The sequence below is a fragment of the Miniopterus natalensis genome, chromosome 8 (assembly GCF_054644295.1).
Source record: "Miniopterus natalensis isolate mMinNat1 chromosome 8, mMinNat1.hap1, whole genome shotgun sequence".
In the NCBI taxonomy this organism is placed as follows: Eukaryota; Metazoa; Chordata; class Mammalia; order Chiroptera; family Miniopteridae; genus Miniopterus; species Miniopterus natalensis.
The window spans coordinates 30,708,261-30,724,406 of record NC_142088.1 but is presented as its reverse complement, the minus strand read 5'-3'; the positions used below and the strand labels follow the sequence as shown (position 1 = coordinate 30,724,406).

Below are 16,146 nucleotides of genomic sequence, written 5' to 3'. Positions count from 1 at the left end.
TAAATTCATCTACTGTAATGATAGGTATTCACATTGTACCCAAAGGGTTTCTTTCAATATAAATGACCTAGAGTTTTGATAGAAGGAAATAAAAAAAACACGGAAACCTAGTCATATGCATGTGGTGCATGGTGTCCCATGTAAAGGACCCTGCTGTAGACAGCCTCTCAGGAAGAACACACTACGTAAGGTTATCATTTCACTGAGAGCAAAAGGTATATAAGTGTAAGTGAAACATAACACTGGATTCTTGAGGATTATGGGGGATTTTTGCCCATATCATTGGACCCTATATTTGTGACTTCAAAAACAAAATTTTAACTAATACATCCAAATGAGTGGTTAAAGCAAGACTATTAAAATTCAACAAGTTACAAAAAGAGAATTTTACAAATCTCTGAAGTTATAGTGATTTTGTGTGTGTTGGTATCTTTCAAAGCCAGGAAATTATATTAACTATGTTGGCATCTGCTTTTACTCAGCTAAACTCATATTATGAATCCTATTTTTTAATCAGATATACAGTTTTTACTTAAAAAAAACACATTAAAAAACCACTACTTATTAATATTCCAGAAAAGAATTCATAAGAGGAAATTTAATTACAAACTGTCTTTAAAAATAGCAGATTACAACACTGAACACTCTCTAGCTTAATCTACAGTTCTGAAAAATGGTGTCAATTGATTATAATTATAATTCATCATAATCCCAAATATTGAAGATTCTCATATGCACATCTAAGTCTTCATGTCAGTGATGTAGCTAAGAATCTTTGGATTGATTTACACCATTATTTTTAGAAACTAGGTTGTATAGTATGCAGATAACTTTCTACAATGAGGTAAATAAATAAATACATACATACATAAATAAAATGTTTCTTCAGTTGTACCAGTATCCTAATATTGAAGGGATTTTCATAGCTTTTGCATGCATTTTTTCAGATTTTGAATCCCCTTTTGAGGGGTTTCAGGCCAACAAATTATAATATTTACCAATAATTTTTATTAATTTGGTGGGAATTTCATTTAGAGTGACATTTTTGTAATATCTTTATTGTAAATATAATAAAATTAATCATATCCATAAATAGTTATTTCATAATGAGGTAGGTTGTTCATATTTTTAAAGATATCAGTATCATTCTTATACAATGGCATCTCTTTGATTCTTGAATAAAGTATATTTTAGATGCATTTATTCTGTATTTATTCTTTAAATTTTTATTCCAGGGTCCCCCAGGTCCTCCTGGTCCCCCTGGTGCATCTGGTCATCCTGGCTCCCCTGTAAGTAGAGCCATTAGTGGTACTTTCTTCTTCATTCATATTCTATAAGTCAAGATAATATAGATCTTGCTGCGATTTAGCCATTCCAGCATGCATAGTTCCAATTAACTAGAGAAGTCACAACCAAGAAACTAACATTCCTGCAAAGATGTTGGAATTTCATATTTAATTACTTTCTACAAACAACTATTAGCAATTAAAATTTGGTAAAATTAAGCCACATGTTTAATTTGCATGTAATATGACTTCAAGTTTTAAACAATTCATCTTCCATGAAATGAAGTGGATGTGATGGAATAAATTAACTTTAATCTGATCTGAAAATTTTTGGCTTCAATCTTTATAAACTGGAACAAAATTTGCTGACTACACTTAAAAATCCTGATTTCATACTATCTTCAAAATGTAAATGAATCATATGAAGATTAAGTTACTTTTAAAATATTTACATATTATTCTACCCACTAGGGCTCTCCAGGATATCAAGGCCCCCCTGGTGAACCTGGGCAAGCTGGTCCTTCAGTAAGTAACAATTATATCTATATTTAATAAACTGAAAATTCCATATAGTAACCACCTTCATTTTCTAAAATATAATCATAAGTTCCTACAAAGTATAGCCTAAGTTTATGCTTTCAACTTATAATAATAAATACTATTTTTATGACAGTCAAATGGGTTTCACAGATCTTTTGGACTCTTAATGATTCAAATATCTTATTTAGAGACACTTACTATTTAGGAATTCTCTGGCTAATTGGCCATTACAACAGTCCACTTGCTAGTGCAGATATAAATCCTCTATCTTTTAAATATAGATTTAATTTTCTTATAGCCACGCAGTTCACCTTTGTGTCTACTCTTCTGATATATAATTTGTAAAACTTAATTTAGTAGAAATAAATGTAATCTAACAGAGTTCTCCAGGAAAACATGCTGTGTAAATAAGCATGTAAGGTGAAGTCATTTTAATATTTCAAAGTATTTGGAAATACCTATATATTTAAAAATGCAATATCTCAAAAATGTAGAAGTACATCAAAATTTATAGATACACACATGTGATATAAAACATAGATGCATGATATTTTTAATTTTCATTAAAAATAAGTTTAACAAAGGAGATGGGAGGAAGGGGACTCCTGCAGTAATGTCAACATTAAAAATTAAGATAAATAAATAAATAAGTTTAACAAACTGTAAAAACTGGATGAATATAGGTATAATATTAACTCAATGTGTTATTTTCTTGATGCAAAATATTGAAAGTATTTTCTAAAAGGAGGTTTCTTCCAGTAATGCATATAATATATAATAATAAATTGACTGTAACAGAAAAATCTACAGATTTGTTTTTTATTTTCTTATTTTTTAGGGCCCTCCAGGACCGCCTGGTGCTATGGGTCCAGCTGGTCCTGCTGGAAAAGATGTAAGTTTATAAGGATTGAATGGCGATACAGCAAAATTCAACTTGGACTATTCTAAATAATATGCACCATACATCACAATATCAGAGAGAAAAGTCATACTCAAAAATTATTAATATCTTAATGATATTTTAGCTCATATTAATCTTTGAATATTTATATAGTACTTGCATAATTACCTATACCATTTGTTAAATTCCAAACTAGCAGAACCCACAAATGTGCTTCTTGACTCTGTCAAGACTCATCCAGTGATTGTGTCACTTAATAGGAGGAGATGAAAGCTTCTTCTCTTTGCTTCTTGCAATAAAGAAATTGATATCAGTACTTTATGAATTTCAAAACTTATAAACACCTTTAATATTATGCTACTCTTTCTTTCCCATTTAATTTCCAATTGCAAATTCTTCTTAATGGATTGAGAGATGGTCATAATACTTCAGTGATGAGGGATGTCTTCATTATTCATAAGTTTACATCGAGATGGGAAAAGCTCTCCTCATTTCTTCTATTAAGAAAGCTGATCTCACTTCTATGGTTAGCCCAACCATTTTCATGAGCTCTTGCTGAGAAAAAATGCAAATTAATCAGGTTGTTAATTGGCTACAATGTATTTTTCACTTATGCAAACTCCTATGTATCATTTATTTCTCTACCTAGGGGGAATCAGGGAGACCGGGAAGAGCTGGAGAGCGAGGATTGCCTGGACCTCCAGTAAGTCTTCAGCATCCACTGAATTAATGGAGAAATCACAATGATTTTCACATGAAAATTGTTATACAACTATGTTGAAATAAACTTGAAAATAGAAGGCATTTTACTACTGGCTTGTGATTTTCTTTGAAGGCTCATTAAAATCTTTCCTATTCATTAATTTTAGGGTATGAAAGGTCCAGCTGGCATGCCTGGATTCCCTGGTATGAAAGGACACAGAGTAAGTAGAGTTTCTAAATTAACTATGAGCTGTTTTATTTAGCTGTTCACTGTGCCAAACATGGTTGAGTCTAACAACAAACTAGATATTTTATACAAAGTAATTAAGCTGATTTTAAGTGTATAAAAAACTTGAGAAATGATTTTGTTTTCTTATCACAACTGTCAGAAAAAAGATAAAAATATATTATAATAGTTATGCATATTTATGGACTTAGTCAATATGACTTACAGATAGAATTAAGCAAGTTTATTCTATGCAAAATATTAGGTAGATTAAACCAACTGAACCAACAATCTATCAACCTAATATAAGTAAAACCTATGAAACTGATATTTGCTACTCTACAGTTAAAGCAACTTCTAAATTGGACTAAATTATACTTTCTAATTAGTTCAGATTTTTTTTACTATAAAATCATCAAATGTCTACAATCTATTGAAAGGAGCATTAAATTATTTAAGTTAATGATGAACATATTGTTACATGGAAAACTAGCAATAAAAAAATTCAATGTAAAGTTTTTAAGCATTCTGTATTATTAACAGATTTTAATATGTTTACTATTTTTATACATTTCATAGGGCTTTGATGGACGAAATGGAGAAAAGGGTGAAACAGGTGCTCCTGGGTTAAAGGTGAATCATAAATTCATATTTTCATAAGTATACTTATTTGTTCATACTTAGTTTCATAAGTATAGCTATATTTAAGATTTATATTTTGGGATTTAACTTTTTCTGAAACTTACCTGAGTTTTGCATTGTAAGAGCTGCATAATAGTGACTAATTGAGATGTTCTATTAAAGCTTCCATGACAGCTGATAACTTGAACTGTCTACATTAGAAGTGAATGAACATTCCTGAGTAGCTCATGAATTACTTCTGTTTAGTCCACACATTTTTTTTAAAAATACAGAAACTGAGATTTCTGGTAAATAAAAAAATGTTACAAAACTTTGATGTTGTTAAAATGTATATCTTTTTCTTGGGCTCCATGATATTTTTCATAATATGCTATGTTTAAAAAACTAAACCTTTTCTTCCTGTTACATAAAATGGTCATATATTTCATGTTTTTAGGGTGAAAATGGTCTTCCCGGTGAAAATGGAGCTCCTGGACCCATGGTAATTATGTTTCTTATATATAATTTTCAGTTTTATTACTAACCTCCATCTAACCCCAAACTTGCCTTGCTCCCTCAGCAACTGTTTTTACACACGTCAAGTTTAAAGTTTAACCATACTTTCAATTTTATTCTGTAGGGTCCCAGAGGGGCTCCTGGCGAGAGAGGACGTCCAGGACTTCCTGGAGCTGCAGTGAGTACCGTTAGCAACATAGCGCTATCACAACCCCAAATCACAGACAAGTGTCACAGCCAGGCGTGCAGGCTGTGACAATCTGCAGGAAAATTTCTTTTCTACAAAATTGCACTTAAAGTCACCTCCATAAAATTTTAGCCACAATCAGAGGGAAACAAGTGCTTTTTAGTTGTTATTCTGGTTGAGGATATTTTAAAAATGTTTTAACTTTGCATGTGTTATCAGAGCCATTAATTCACATTCAGTTTGTAAAATACAAAATCCAATCCTTCTACATTAGGTCATTGCTATATATGAATTTTAACAATTTTCTCTAAAATATATGTAATCAGTAATCAGACTTTAATATGTTTAAGGAAAAGTTAACTCAGTTGAGTCAAAATTTTAATCAAAATATTACTAGTCACCAGTCTTTCAGAATTAAGAATATATTTAAGACAAACTTTTCTTTTTAGGGGGCTCGAGGTAATGATGGTGCTCGAGGAAGTGATGGACAACCAGTAAGTAACTTTTTATCTAACCTGATTTGCTTCAGGGTAATGAGAAGTTACGGATTGTGGAATATTGGAATAATATGGATTACAGATTCAAAACTCAGCGTTGTTCATAAACACTCGCTTCAAACTGACACTAAACCCATAAATAAAAATCTATAAACAGTTCTTCTAGAAATGCTAAATTCATAAAAAATTCTGATACTCCTTATTATAGTTGGCCAATTGCTAACATCTGTAGTGTGCTTACAATGCTCGTTAATAGTATTGGATATGACAATTAAGATAGATAATAATGTTACCTCTATTTTATAAATGAGAGTTCAGGGCTAAGCAACCTGCTCAAAGTCACAGAATTCGTGGCAGAAGTCAGGAGTGGGGAAGATCCAAATTTTCTAACTTCAGATTTTACCCTCTTTTTGTTTTGCCACATTGTTTCTCCACATAATATTCATCCATAAATGATAAATACTATTTATATACATAATTGTCTTCTGTATTGCATATATGCTCACATACTATTTACTAGTAGCGTTAGCTTTTGTTACTTGATTCAGAGCTCTTGAAATGGTATTTAATTTTTTCAGGGCCCACCTGGTCCCCCTGGAACTGCAGGATTCCCTGGTTCCCCTGGTGCTAAGGTAAATATGCATTTCTATAGAAAAATATAAGATATGTCTTGGAGACAGCAAAATCATTGGGTTGCTTCTTGAAAGTAATTTTTTTTCTTTACCAGTCAAGTGGATATCTTCTACCTGTATGGATCTTTAAAGTCTTATTCTTTTTTTAACATTAAACTTATTGAGGGTAATATTGGTTAATAACATTATTCAAATTTCAGATGTCCAAATTTATAATGTGACACTTGTATGCTTTATTGTGTGCTTACTGCCAAGCCTAGTGTCCTTTGGTCACTTTGTGTTTGAGCCCCTTTACCGTCTTTCGGGATTCCGTGTCTTACGCCTGGCATTCAGCTATCCTGATATCCTCCTGGTGCCATTTCTTTTTTCCCAGTCGCTTTCTGGGACACAGAGATAGCATAGTCACACGCATAGTTACCATTTTTCTCTGCTTTATGATTAAGGAGTCATAGACAGAGTATACATAGACATCCTTTAGATAGAGGGTGTATGGTCATCCTACTCCAACTTTTGAGGGATGGGTTTAAGTAGGACTGAAAACTAAACTGGCTAAGAGATTAGAATTGGAAGGGAAACTGACTACTTAGGGCTTATTCCTTAGGGTGAAGTTGGACCTGCAGGATCTCCTGGGTCAAATGGCTCCCCTGGTCAAAGAGGAGAACCTGGACCTCAGGGACATGCCGGTGCTCAAGGTCCTCCTGTAAGTAGCACACGTGGCCATTGAGAGGGAAAGTGTTACCACGCTTGTTTCATGAAAGCATATATTTTAACCTTGCTAGTAATTAAAGTTACTTTTGGGGGAAAAAAGATCTTGCTTAGTGCTCTGCCATAACTTTACTGTGACAAATGCTGATTTGATTAGTACTGAAAATGATGGTTTTTGAGGTTTGCACTCTTCAAGAATTTAAAATTTTAATGTTTGTATGACACAGAGCAAGCTTAAAAATAGTTATCTGCTACTTCAAAGTATATGCTCCAAACTAATCACCAATAAAAATTTCAGAGAAGCAACCATACTAAAACTTATGCTACTTGTTTATTTAATAATTTAGAACAAGAGCATATTATCTCTAATTTATTCAGGTAATGGTAATATTTTGCCTGTGTTGTGCTATAATTGGAGAAATCACCTAATCTCTATAAAGCACATCACTCACCAGTAAACTTACTTTACGAATATATAAACCACTTCCAATATATATGCACTATCTGCATTATTATTAATATGCTCTTTTCCCCTCTAGGGCCCTCCTGGGACTAACGGTAGTCCTGGTGGTAAAGGTGAAATGGTAAGATGCCCCCACCCCTCACCCTCATCTCACCCTCAAACACATTATTGACTTCCTTTGTATTCTGCACGACAATACATGTGTGATGTTTCAGTTAGCTATTCAGAAGAGAAAGTTCAAGTTTGGCTAATGCTAGTCTTCTTGGGTTGTTTTTAGGGTCCCGCTGGCATTCCTGGAGCTCCTGGACTGTCAGGAGCCCGGGGTCCTCCAGGGCCTCCTGGTACCAATGGTGCTCCTGGACAGCGAGGTGCTGCCGTAAGTTACCTATTTTTCCTTTGTTTCCTGAAAAGTGTGGCTTTATTTTCACAACAGAAACATAAATAGCAAGCTTTTCCTTCTTGTTCAGTTGAGTTTATGTTGCTTTCACTCATTTTATAGTTGAATGTTAGTGGTGATGAATTTGTTAGTTTGTCCTCTCTGTTTTTAAACCAATTTTGTTTCACTTAGGGTGAACCGGGTAAGAATGGTAACAAAGGAGATCCAGGACCACGCGGTGAACGTGTAAGTATTACCCCAACAGATGGGGCTAACTTTTACAAAAATACAACATAGTTAGAAAGTAAGCAGGTAAAAATGTTGCCATCGAATTCAGTCACTGTTCCTTTGTTGGCATGCTTCCTTAGGGTGAAGCTGGTTCCCCCGGTATTCCAGGACTTAAGGGTGAAGATGGCAAAGACGGTTCACCTGGAGAGCCTGGTGCAAATGGACTTCCAGGAGCTGCAGGAGACAGGGTATTTTTCCTTGGGCATCTAAAAGGAAAATCACTATCACCCACATAGAACTTCACCTTTAGGGTGAGGCAACCATGGCTTTTCTTAAGTTGAGTAGCCAATCCCAAGTATTGTTTTAAAGCATTTTATAACATGAGAATATCTCTATTGCCACTCAAGAATTATGAAAATTTTTAATGCTTTGGACTAAAATATTTACCTTTCACTATTTCCAGGGTCCACCTGGATTTCGAGGAGCTGCTGGAGCACCTGGTTCTCCTGGAGAAAAAGTAAAAACTTTAGTTTCTGTTTTCATAAATGCTAGTACTATAAATAGATCTATTCTTCTATATATTCTTCTATACAGTTTCCCATCAATTAAAACTTAAATATCTGAAAGAAATATAATAGAGTTTTTGAAAAACAATAATTCCCAGTGTAAAACAATCATTCCAACCCCTAATCAACCATCTTTCTACCTTTGTAACTAAAACAAACCACTTAACCTCTATGAGAGTCCTTTAACTTACCTGTCAATTGGGAACTATTTATCTCAGCCTCAATTCAAGAATAAGATAAACGAAAATGCCTAAAAGTTCTTTGAAAACTTTAAAGTGCTATACAAATATGATTTCATTCCATCAAAGATGTTTAACTTTGTATGCACAGAAATATAAGGTTACATTTCTTGTTTTTTTTAAGCATGTGATGTTCATCAAAGTTGACTCAAAATATTTCCAAAATGAAAATCCAAGCTCATAGTTAACAGTGATTTTATACTGAGCATATCAGCAACACTCCAAAAGAGCCCTGGCCAGATGGCTCAGTTGATTGGCAGTTGTGGGTTCAATTCCTGATCAGGGCACATACCTAGGTTTCGGGTTTGATCCCTGATCAGGGTGCATTTGGGAGGCAACCTATCGATGTTTCTCTCTCTCACATTAATGTGTCTTCCTTTCTCTCTCTCTCTTCCCCTTCCTTTCTCTCTAAAAATAAATAAAAACATATTCTTGGGTGAAAATTAAAAAGAAAAAAGGATGCCTTAAAAAAAAAGGGAGAGACCAAATGAAGTTCTCTAGTTGTAACCTAAATATTGTCAATGTCTAGGTTGATAAAGGCTCTTTTACATATTTATTATTCATTTCACTGTGTAGGGTGCCCCTGGGGAGCGTGGTGGTATAGGCCCTGCAGGGCCAAGAGGAATCCCTGGAGAACCTGGCCGAGATGGTGCCCCTGGAGGTCCAGGAATAAGGGTAAAGAGAAACACTGTTATTTACTAAGAAAATAATGCAAATGAAGAAGGTTCAGAGACATCTTAAATCATAACTACACCTTTTTTTTATAGGCTCACAATAAAACAAAAAATTCTTTTAAGAAAACTTAAAATAGTATAGGTTAAAGAACAGACAATACAACACTTGACTAAAACATTTTACTAGAAGAAGAAAAATTGTGTGCAACTATGAGGCTACATATGTAGATGGAAATCTCAAAATTTTACAGATGGGTGTATGTTTTTAAAATTATTTTTAAAGTACCTGAATGACTTTTTCAATTTAGGGTGTGCCCGGAAGCCCAGGAGGACCAGGCAGCGATGGAAAACCAGGGCCTCCTGTACGTACATACTTAACATTTCATTTTATAAGCCCAGTGAATAATGGCACGCATGGTTGGACCTTGCGTTGATGTTCATTGACAGCCTTGATATGTATATTGCATATTTTGATCATATTTTTATCAAACCTCTATTAATATCACTTTTTCTCATTAGGGAAGTCAAGGAGAAAGTGGTCGTCCAGGTCCTCCAGGCCCATCTGGTCCCCGGGGCCAGCCTGGTGTCATGGGTTTCCCTGGTCCTAAAGGAAATGACGTGAGTTTCTGCCTTGATTTCTTCAATGACTCTTTGACAGAAGGCCTTTTATTTTCCATGTGGGAGGGCAGAGATGGCCAAAATGTGATCTCTGCTTCAAAGCACAGAAGAATATATGAAAATCAAAATATTATGGGAGAAGGGAGTCAAAATATTTTGGGGAGAAAGAGTAGAAACATTCATGGAAATCTAGTTATAGAAAGTAGTTTTTGGTTGTGAATGTGTGTATGTGTGTGTGCGCATAAGAGGCAGGTCAAAACTCTGAAGGAACAATAAGATGCATTATTTCCTTTTGAGAATTAGTAAACTCTGGCCATTTCTTTAGGGTGCTCCTGGCAAAAATGGAGAGCGAGGAGGCCCTGGAGGTCCTGGCCCTCCGGTATGTAGCTTTCATCACTTCTTCCTACCCTTATATACAGGCATTTATCTCCAGCTCTATGACCTCTCTGCTTCTCTAACTGCTTTTTGTTTTAGGGTCCTGCTGGGAAGAATGGTGAAACTGGACCTCCTGGTCCCCCTGGACCTACGGTAAATTTACTCACATAAATTGCAGGTGGAAGTGGGTGGGAGAGAGGGAGAAGAACAGAGGGAAAACTTTGGGAATTACATAATCTCTGACACTATATCATAATAATTCATCAAAGCAATTATTATGTTGCTTATTTAGTTAACTAGTTAAATGCTGACATTGAGTAAAATTTATATTATAGATGTCTCTCTTGCCTCACTTCCACAGGCCAGACTCTACCCTCCTTTCACATTAATAATTTTTAAATTAAGCCATCAGCTTGCTGAAATGAAAATTGTGTGAGCTAAAGGTATTTTATAATGGAGGATCTCATTACCTGTTTTTACCTAGGGGCCAGGTGGTGAAAAAGGAGATGCAGGACCCCCTGGTCCACAAGGATTACAAGTAAGAATTTGTTATTTAAATTGTCATTGAGCACCTGCTTTTACCAGACAATTAAGAACTTCCCTTTGATGGCTATATTTATTAATTTTTGTGTGATGATAAAGATCACAATTTATTTTAAGCTTAAAATTTGCAGGTCTGTCTTCTACCTTGCAATAAAATGATAGACAGTTTGAATAGACAGGAATAATTTCTATAATTTCAACATATATTTCAGAATGAGTATTAATAATTTTTAATATTAATAATTTAAACCTAATTAAGTTCATGTAATTCTATATTTTTATGCTTATTTTTATTAGAATTTAAATTTATATAGCTAAATCCATCTCACCATGATCATCAATTCATTTTTATAAACTTCAGCAGAAAGAATAGAAGAAGATGAACACTGGTTTGGAAGACATGGTTATCACATCTCTGTCATTGGATTTTGAGAGCCACAATTTCCTTTACCTCTATAAAGACCACTGAAACCATTTTTTAATACTTTGCAGAAACACACGCATGAAAGCTTTTTAGTAAGCAATGTTTGACGTGATTACACAATACAAATATGATTCCTTCTAGGGCATACCTGGAGTTGGTGGTCCATCAGGAGAAAATGGAAAACCTGGTGAACCAGTAAGTGGCGTGTCATTGCATCAAAACTCAGAAACCAAAAGAATTCGTTGTAATTATTTATTAATTATTAAATTTTGCATTTTCTCATGCCATGTTGTCTGAGTTTTAACATTTAGCTTCTGAATATTCATTAACAAAACAAAGAAAAATTATTCAAGAAGAACTATTACACTGTTTGAATTTGACCATAAAATACAAGGAACTAAAGAAAGAGTGCATAACTCAAGATCTGATAAATTGTACACTATGAAAACAAGTCATATGTGTATCTTGCTTATATTTATATAGCATGCATTCTGATGTAGGCCTAATTATAGAATGTCAATCTCCTAGGGTCCAAAGGGTGAGGCCGGTGCGCCTGGAGCTCCAGGAGGCAAGGTAAATATTTCAATTTCTTTTCTAACTTTTAGAGTGTGTTACAGAGCAATTGATTAGTATAATATATCAAAATACACTTTTTAAGAAGCACAACATTGTAAATGTTTAGTGAATACACTTAGGGTAACTCAAGACATTTCAAATATATTAGCTGCATGTGGAAAATCAAGTTCTCTGATATTAATAAACACTATAGAATCAACTACCCACCTGAAATTTCAAAAGAAAAATCTCCCCAGTGCATTGATTCTATATGTATTTTTTAAAACCTGTTTTTGTAGAACTTTAAAATTTTTCTCTTATGAGTAAAATTATTATAATAGTTTCAACACTAATTTATCAAATAAGGTGTCAAGGTTTCCTTGGTTAGACTAACTTTAAGTTTTCGGCTCCCACTCAGGCGATCAAATAGCTTTTATAAAAATCTCCATATTGTTCGTAAATATGTGTTAAGAACCTACTGGTCTGCATCAAAATAATACAATTTAGGGTGTTTGGGATTTATTTTTAACATTGGGTTTTCTAACAGGAATATTACATTTTCCTTCTACAGGGTGATGCTGGTGCCCCTGGTGAACGTGGACCTCCTGGAGCAGCAGGTCCCCCAGGAATTAGAGGTGGACCTGGCCCCCCTGGTCCCGAAGGAGGAAAGGTAAAATGCCACATAATTCAGTTCACTCAGATTTTACAAAATGCATTACATTTCCTGCTTGTGACCTACTATTTCTCCCTTAATTTCAGGGCCCTGCAGGTCCCCCTGGACCACCTGGTACTGCTGGTGCTCCTGGTCTGCAAGGGATGCCTGGAGAAAGAGGAGGCGTCGGGAGCGCCGGCCCAAAGGGTGACAAGGTACTGACCTATCTTTTGTTAATTATGTAAGAAAACAGGCTGTAGGTAAAAGGAAAATACTGTTGCTGAAAAGCAATCTATTTTCCAAATTAATGTTATTTTATAGTTAGTAAAATTGTGATGTATTCCTTGAGCAACTATTAATCAGAACTCCTGATAAATATCTCAATCTTTTAAAAAATTATATAAAGTCCATTTTTATCTTTTTATTTTTATTTATTTATTTTAATATATCTTTATTGATCTCAGAGAGAGGAAAGGAGAGGGAGAGAGAGAGGTAGAAACATCAATGATGAGAAAGTCATTGATCGAGCCCGCAACCGGGCATGTGCCCTGACCGGGAATCGAACCCCGATCGCCTGGATCCCAGGTAGATGCTCAACCGCTGAGCCACACCCGGCTGGGCCAATTTTTATCTTTTTAAATGTATCTTTATTGTTGAAAGTATTACAGATATCCCCTTTCCCCCCCCCATTAACCCCCTCCTCCCCACACCCCTTCCACGCACCCCCATCACAGTAAATCTTGTAGGTTGCTCCTCTTCTTGGCAGATTTCCATCGAGGATACTTCTAAGCTGACGACATTGGCTTTTATTTGACAGGGTGAACCAGGCAGTGCAGGTGCTGATGGTGCTCCAGGGAAAGATGGTCCAAGGGTGAGTACTCATTTAGGGGAGAAACAGTTCTTATCGGTATGTGATAGACAATAGTCCTCTCATCTCAATTTCTGTCTGTTCCCAAAACTGTTCACGATAAGTTAGAACACTTTGCTACCTTCTGGCCATTAAGAAGACCCAAATGACTTGATACTTAAAATTCCTGATTTATATCTCTCACTACCTGACAATTCAACCGTGACCTGAGAATGGAAAAATTCCAAAAGTATGATAAAAGTTACAAGCTAAAGTCATAATGAGTCACTAAAATCCATGATAATCAATACTGCTCATGAAGGAACTTTTCGATTTAGAAAAACATTGTGATTTTGTGGTAAAGTCATATCATGGCATACTACTTAGCAATAAAAAGCAATGAACAACCGATACCCTCAACAATTCATACAGACCTCAGGGGCATGATGCTGGGTGAAGAAAACTTAAGTGAAAAAGATACTGCATGATTCCATTCATGTCACATTGTGAAATAACATAGCATAGAGATAGATGTAGGACAGATTTATGGTTGCCACGAGTGAGGAATGGGGGAGAGGAGATGGCTATAGTTATAGCGAGGTGACAGGAGGGAGTCTTATGGTGATTGTATCACTTGAATATCTTGATTATGGTGGAGATTATGCAAGGCTGCATGTATAAAAATTATATAGAGCTACATACACACACAAATGAGTGCATGTGTAACTGGAGAAAACTGAGTAAGCTCTATGGGTTGTACCAGTGTCAATTCCTTGGTTTTAATATTATACAACAGTTGTGTAAGGTGTAGCATTGTGGGAAGTTGGGAGAAGGGTGTACAGGATTTTCCTGTATGTTTCTTTGCTACCTTCTGTGAATCTATAACTAATTCAAAATAAATGTTAGGGGAAAAAAGCATTATAATCAATTCTATTCACATTAGCAAACATCTTCTAGACTTAGTTGAATCTGCATAATAAACATGCTAAACATGAAAACTAAGTTGTTATATAGATATTATATTTACTGTAGTTGCCTTAAAAATTCATAAATACTTCACATTTGACAGACTAGATGCATAAGCCATAATCTATTTTTTTAAAACCTAATATTTTATTTATGTAAATAAATAAAACTTTAGTATTTGAAAATGTCAGTTTGAAAACTTTATATGTGTAATGGCATTTTGAGTAGTCAAGTGACATTTTGAATTATTAAGCAGTGGGATAAGGCAATGTATTTTAATTTTTAAGTTATGACTGTAAGATCTTACATCACTTCTTATTTACCTACTTCATTAGAAAGAAAAATGAATCAGTAAATTTCCACTGAATCTTGCAGTCCTTTAGAGTCATTCTATAGAATCTTATATTTACCAAGCTCTAAAGCATTTATGCACTGAAGAGAATATCATTCAAGCCATAAAAGAATCATATTATCTACTTTATTGGCTGAATAATATGTCTATATGCTCTCTGTTTGATTAATAGAAAAAATTATGCTTTTTATCTTCAAAATTAAAAATATATTTCTATCTCCTTTAGGGTCCTACTGGTCCCATTGGTCCCCCTGGCCCAGCTGGTCAGCCTGGAGATAAGGTAACACTTAAAACTATTTAGGAACAAACAAACAAAATCTCTTTGCCTTTTTGGATGATGAGAATATTATTTTTCTTTTCTCTTTTTAAAGGGTGAAGGTGGTGCCCCTGGGCCTCCAGGCATAGCTGGTCCTCGTGGTGGCCCTGTAAGTGTTAAAGACGTTTTCAACATATTTTTTAACCCCACACAGGCAACAACTACTTATATTTAACAACTCTACCTAGAAGCCTGGAGCCTCAACGGTGGATACTATCTTTAGAAGTCATACAACATGCAAGAAAAGCTAAAGTTCTCAAATCCAAAATTCACAAGAGACAATTTTAAATCATGCCTTCTTTATTATATAATTTTGGAAAAATATAAAAATTGCACAAGTAATATACATGGGTAAAGAAGTGTTTCCTAAACCTATAGAATCTTTGCCTGAGGCTCCTTCTAGCTCTAAAGTTCTCTTCAGGGTTTGCGACTCAAGAGAGATGTATAGTAAATGTTTTTAATTAATTATTGATTTATTGATTCCTCAACCCATTTACCATATTTTTAAATTCTTAATTATTTTGAAGTTATACAATTAAATGTGTTCAATACATCAGAACTGTCAAGTTATTAGTCTTGCAAATAATTTCACAGTCAGAGGCAGAAGGAATCAATGGTTCTGGGGGTGTTTGCTAATTTTGTTCAGAAATTCAAAAGCCTTCGGATGGTAAACCATGTTACTTACCTTTGCACACTCCCTTCCTATAAAAAGGAAAGGTGATATCGAGCATGATGTGTGGTCCTTGTGGGAAGATGTCATCCTTGTGGCTAATGAGGATATCTTTCCCTTCAGGGTGAGAGGGGTGAAAATGGGCCTCCAGGACCTGCTGGCTTCCCTGGTGCTCCTGTAAGTATGAACATTAGGTGAAAAAAGGTGAAGGGGCTAAGAACTACAAACAGGTAGTCCCCAAATAGTCCCTGGGATGTGAAGTACAGCATAGGGAAAGTAGTCAATGATATTGCAACAACTATGTTTGGTGCCAGGTGGGTACTTGAAATATTGGGGGCAACACTGTAAAGTATATGGGTATCTAGCTGCTATGCTGTACACCTGAAACTAAAACAAAATGATATTAAATGTAAACTGTAATTTAAAAAAATTACATGTCACACAGCCCAGAATCACTCTCTTGCTGAAA

General features: G+C 34.8%; 1 protein-coding gene across 1 annotated transcript in view; it reads left to right on the top strand.

Moving 5' to 3' along the window:
* COL3A1 (collagen type III alpha 1 chain) overlaps positions 1-16,146 on the top strand; it is a 40,421-nt gene that overhangs the window by 13,245 nt on the left and 11,030 nt on the right. The window contains exons 6-35 of the mRNA XM_016214109.2: positions 1,236-1,289; positions 1,758-1,811; positions 2,665-2,718; positions 3,377-3,430; positions 3,597-3,650; positions 4,235-4,288; positions 4,734-4,778; positions 4,917-4,970; positions 5,429-5,473; positions 6,055-6,108; positions 6,710-6,808; positions 7,353-7,397; positions 7,554-7,652; positions 7,845-7,898; positions 8,021-8,128; positions 8,344-8,397; positions 9,262-9,360; positions 9,668-9,721; positions 9,879-9,977; positions 10,303-10,356; positions 10,452-10,505; positions 10,837-10,890; positions 11,461-11,514; positions 11,848-11,892; positions 12,446-12,544; positions 12,634-12,741; positions 13,344-13,397; positions 14,918-14,971; positions 15,063-15,116; positions 15,801-15,854. Of these exons, the coding sequence (XP_016069595.2) occupies positions 1,236-1,289; positions 1,758-1,811; positions 2,665-2,718; positions 3,377-3,430; positions 3,597-3,650; positions 4,235-4,288; positions 4,734-4,778; positions 4,917-4,970; positions 5,429-5,473; positions 6,055-6,108; positions 6,710-6,808; positions 7,353-7,397; positions 7,554-7,652; positions 7,845-7,898; positions 8,021-8,128; positions 8,344-8,397; positions 9,262-9,360; positions 9,668-9,721; positions 9,879-9,977; positions 10,303-10,356; positions 10,452-10,505; positions 10,837-10,890; positions 11,461-11,514; positions 11,848-11,892; positions 12,446-12,544; positions 12,634-12,741; positions 13,344-13,397; positions 14,918-14,971; positions 15,063-15,116; positions 15,801-15,854 (1,917 nt within the window). The remainder of the gene's footprint in view (positions 1-1,235; positions 1,290-1,757; positions 1,812-2,664; positions 2,719-3,376; positions 3,431-3,596; positions 3,651-4,234; positions 4,289-4,733; positions 4,779-4,916; positions 4,971-5,428; positions 5,474-6,054; positions 6,109-6,709; positions 6,809-7,352; positions 7,398-7,553; positions 7,653-7,844; positions 7,899-8,020; positions 8,129-8,343; positions 8,398-9,261; positions 9,361-9,667; positions 9,722-9,878; positions 9,978-10,302; positions 10,357-10,451; positions 10,506-10,836; positions 10,891-11,460; positions 11,515-11,847; positions 11,893-12,445; positions 12,545-12,633; positions 12,742-13,343; positions 13,398-14,917; positions 14,972-15,062; positions 15,117-15,800; positions 15,855-16,146) is intronic.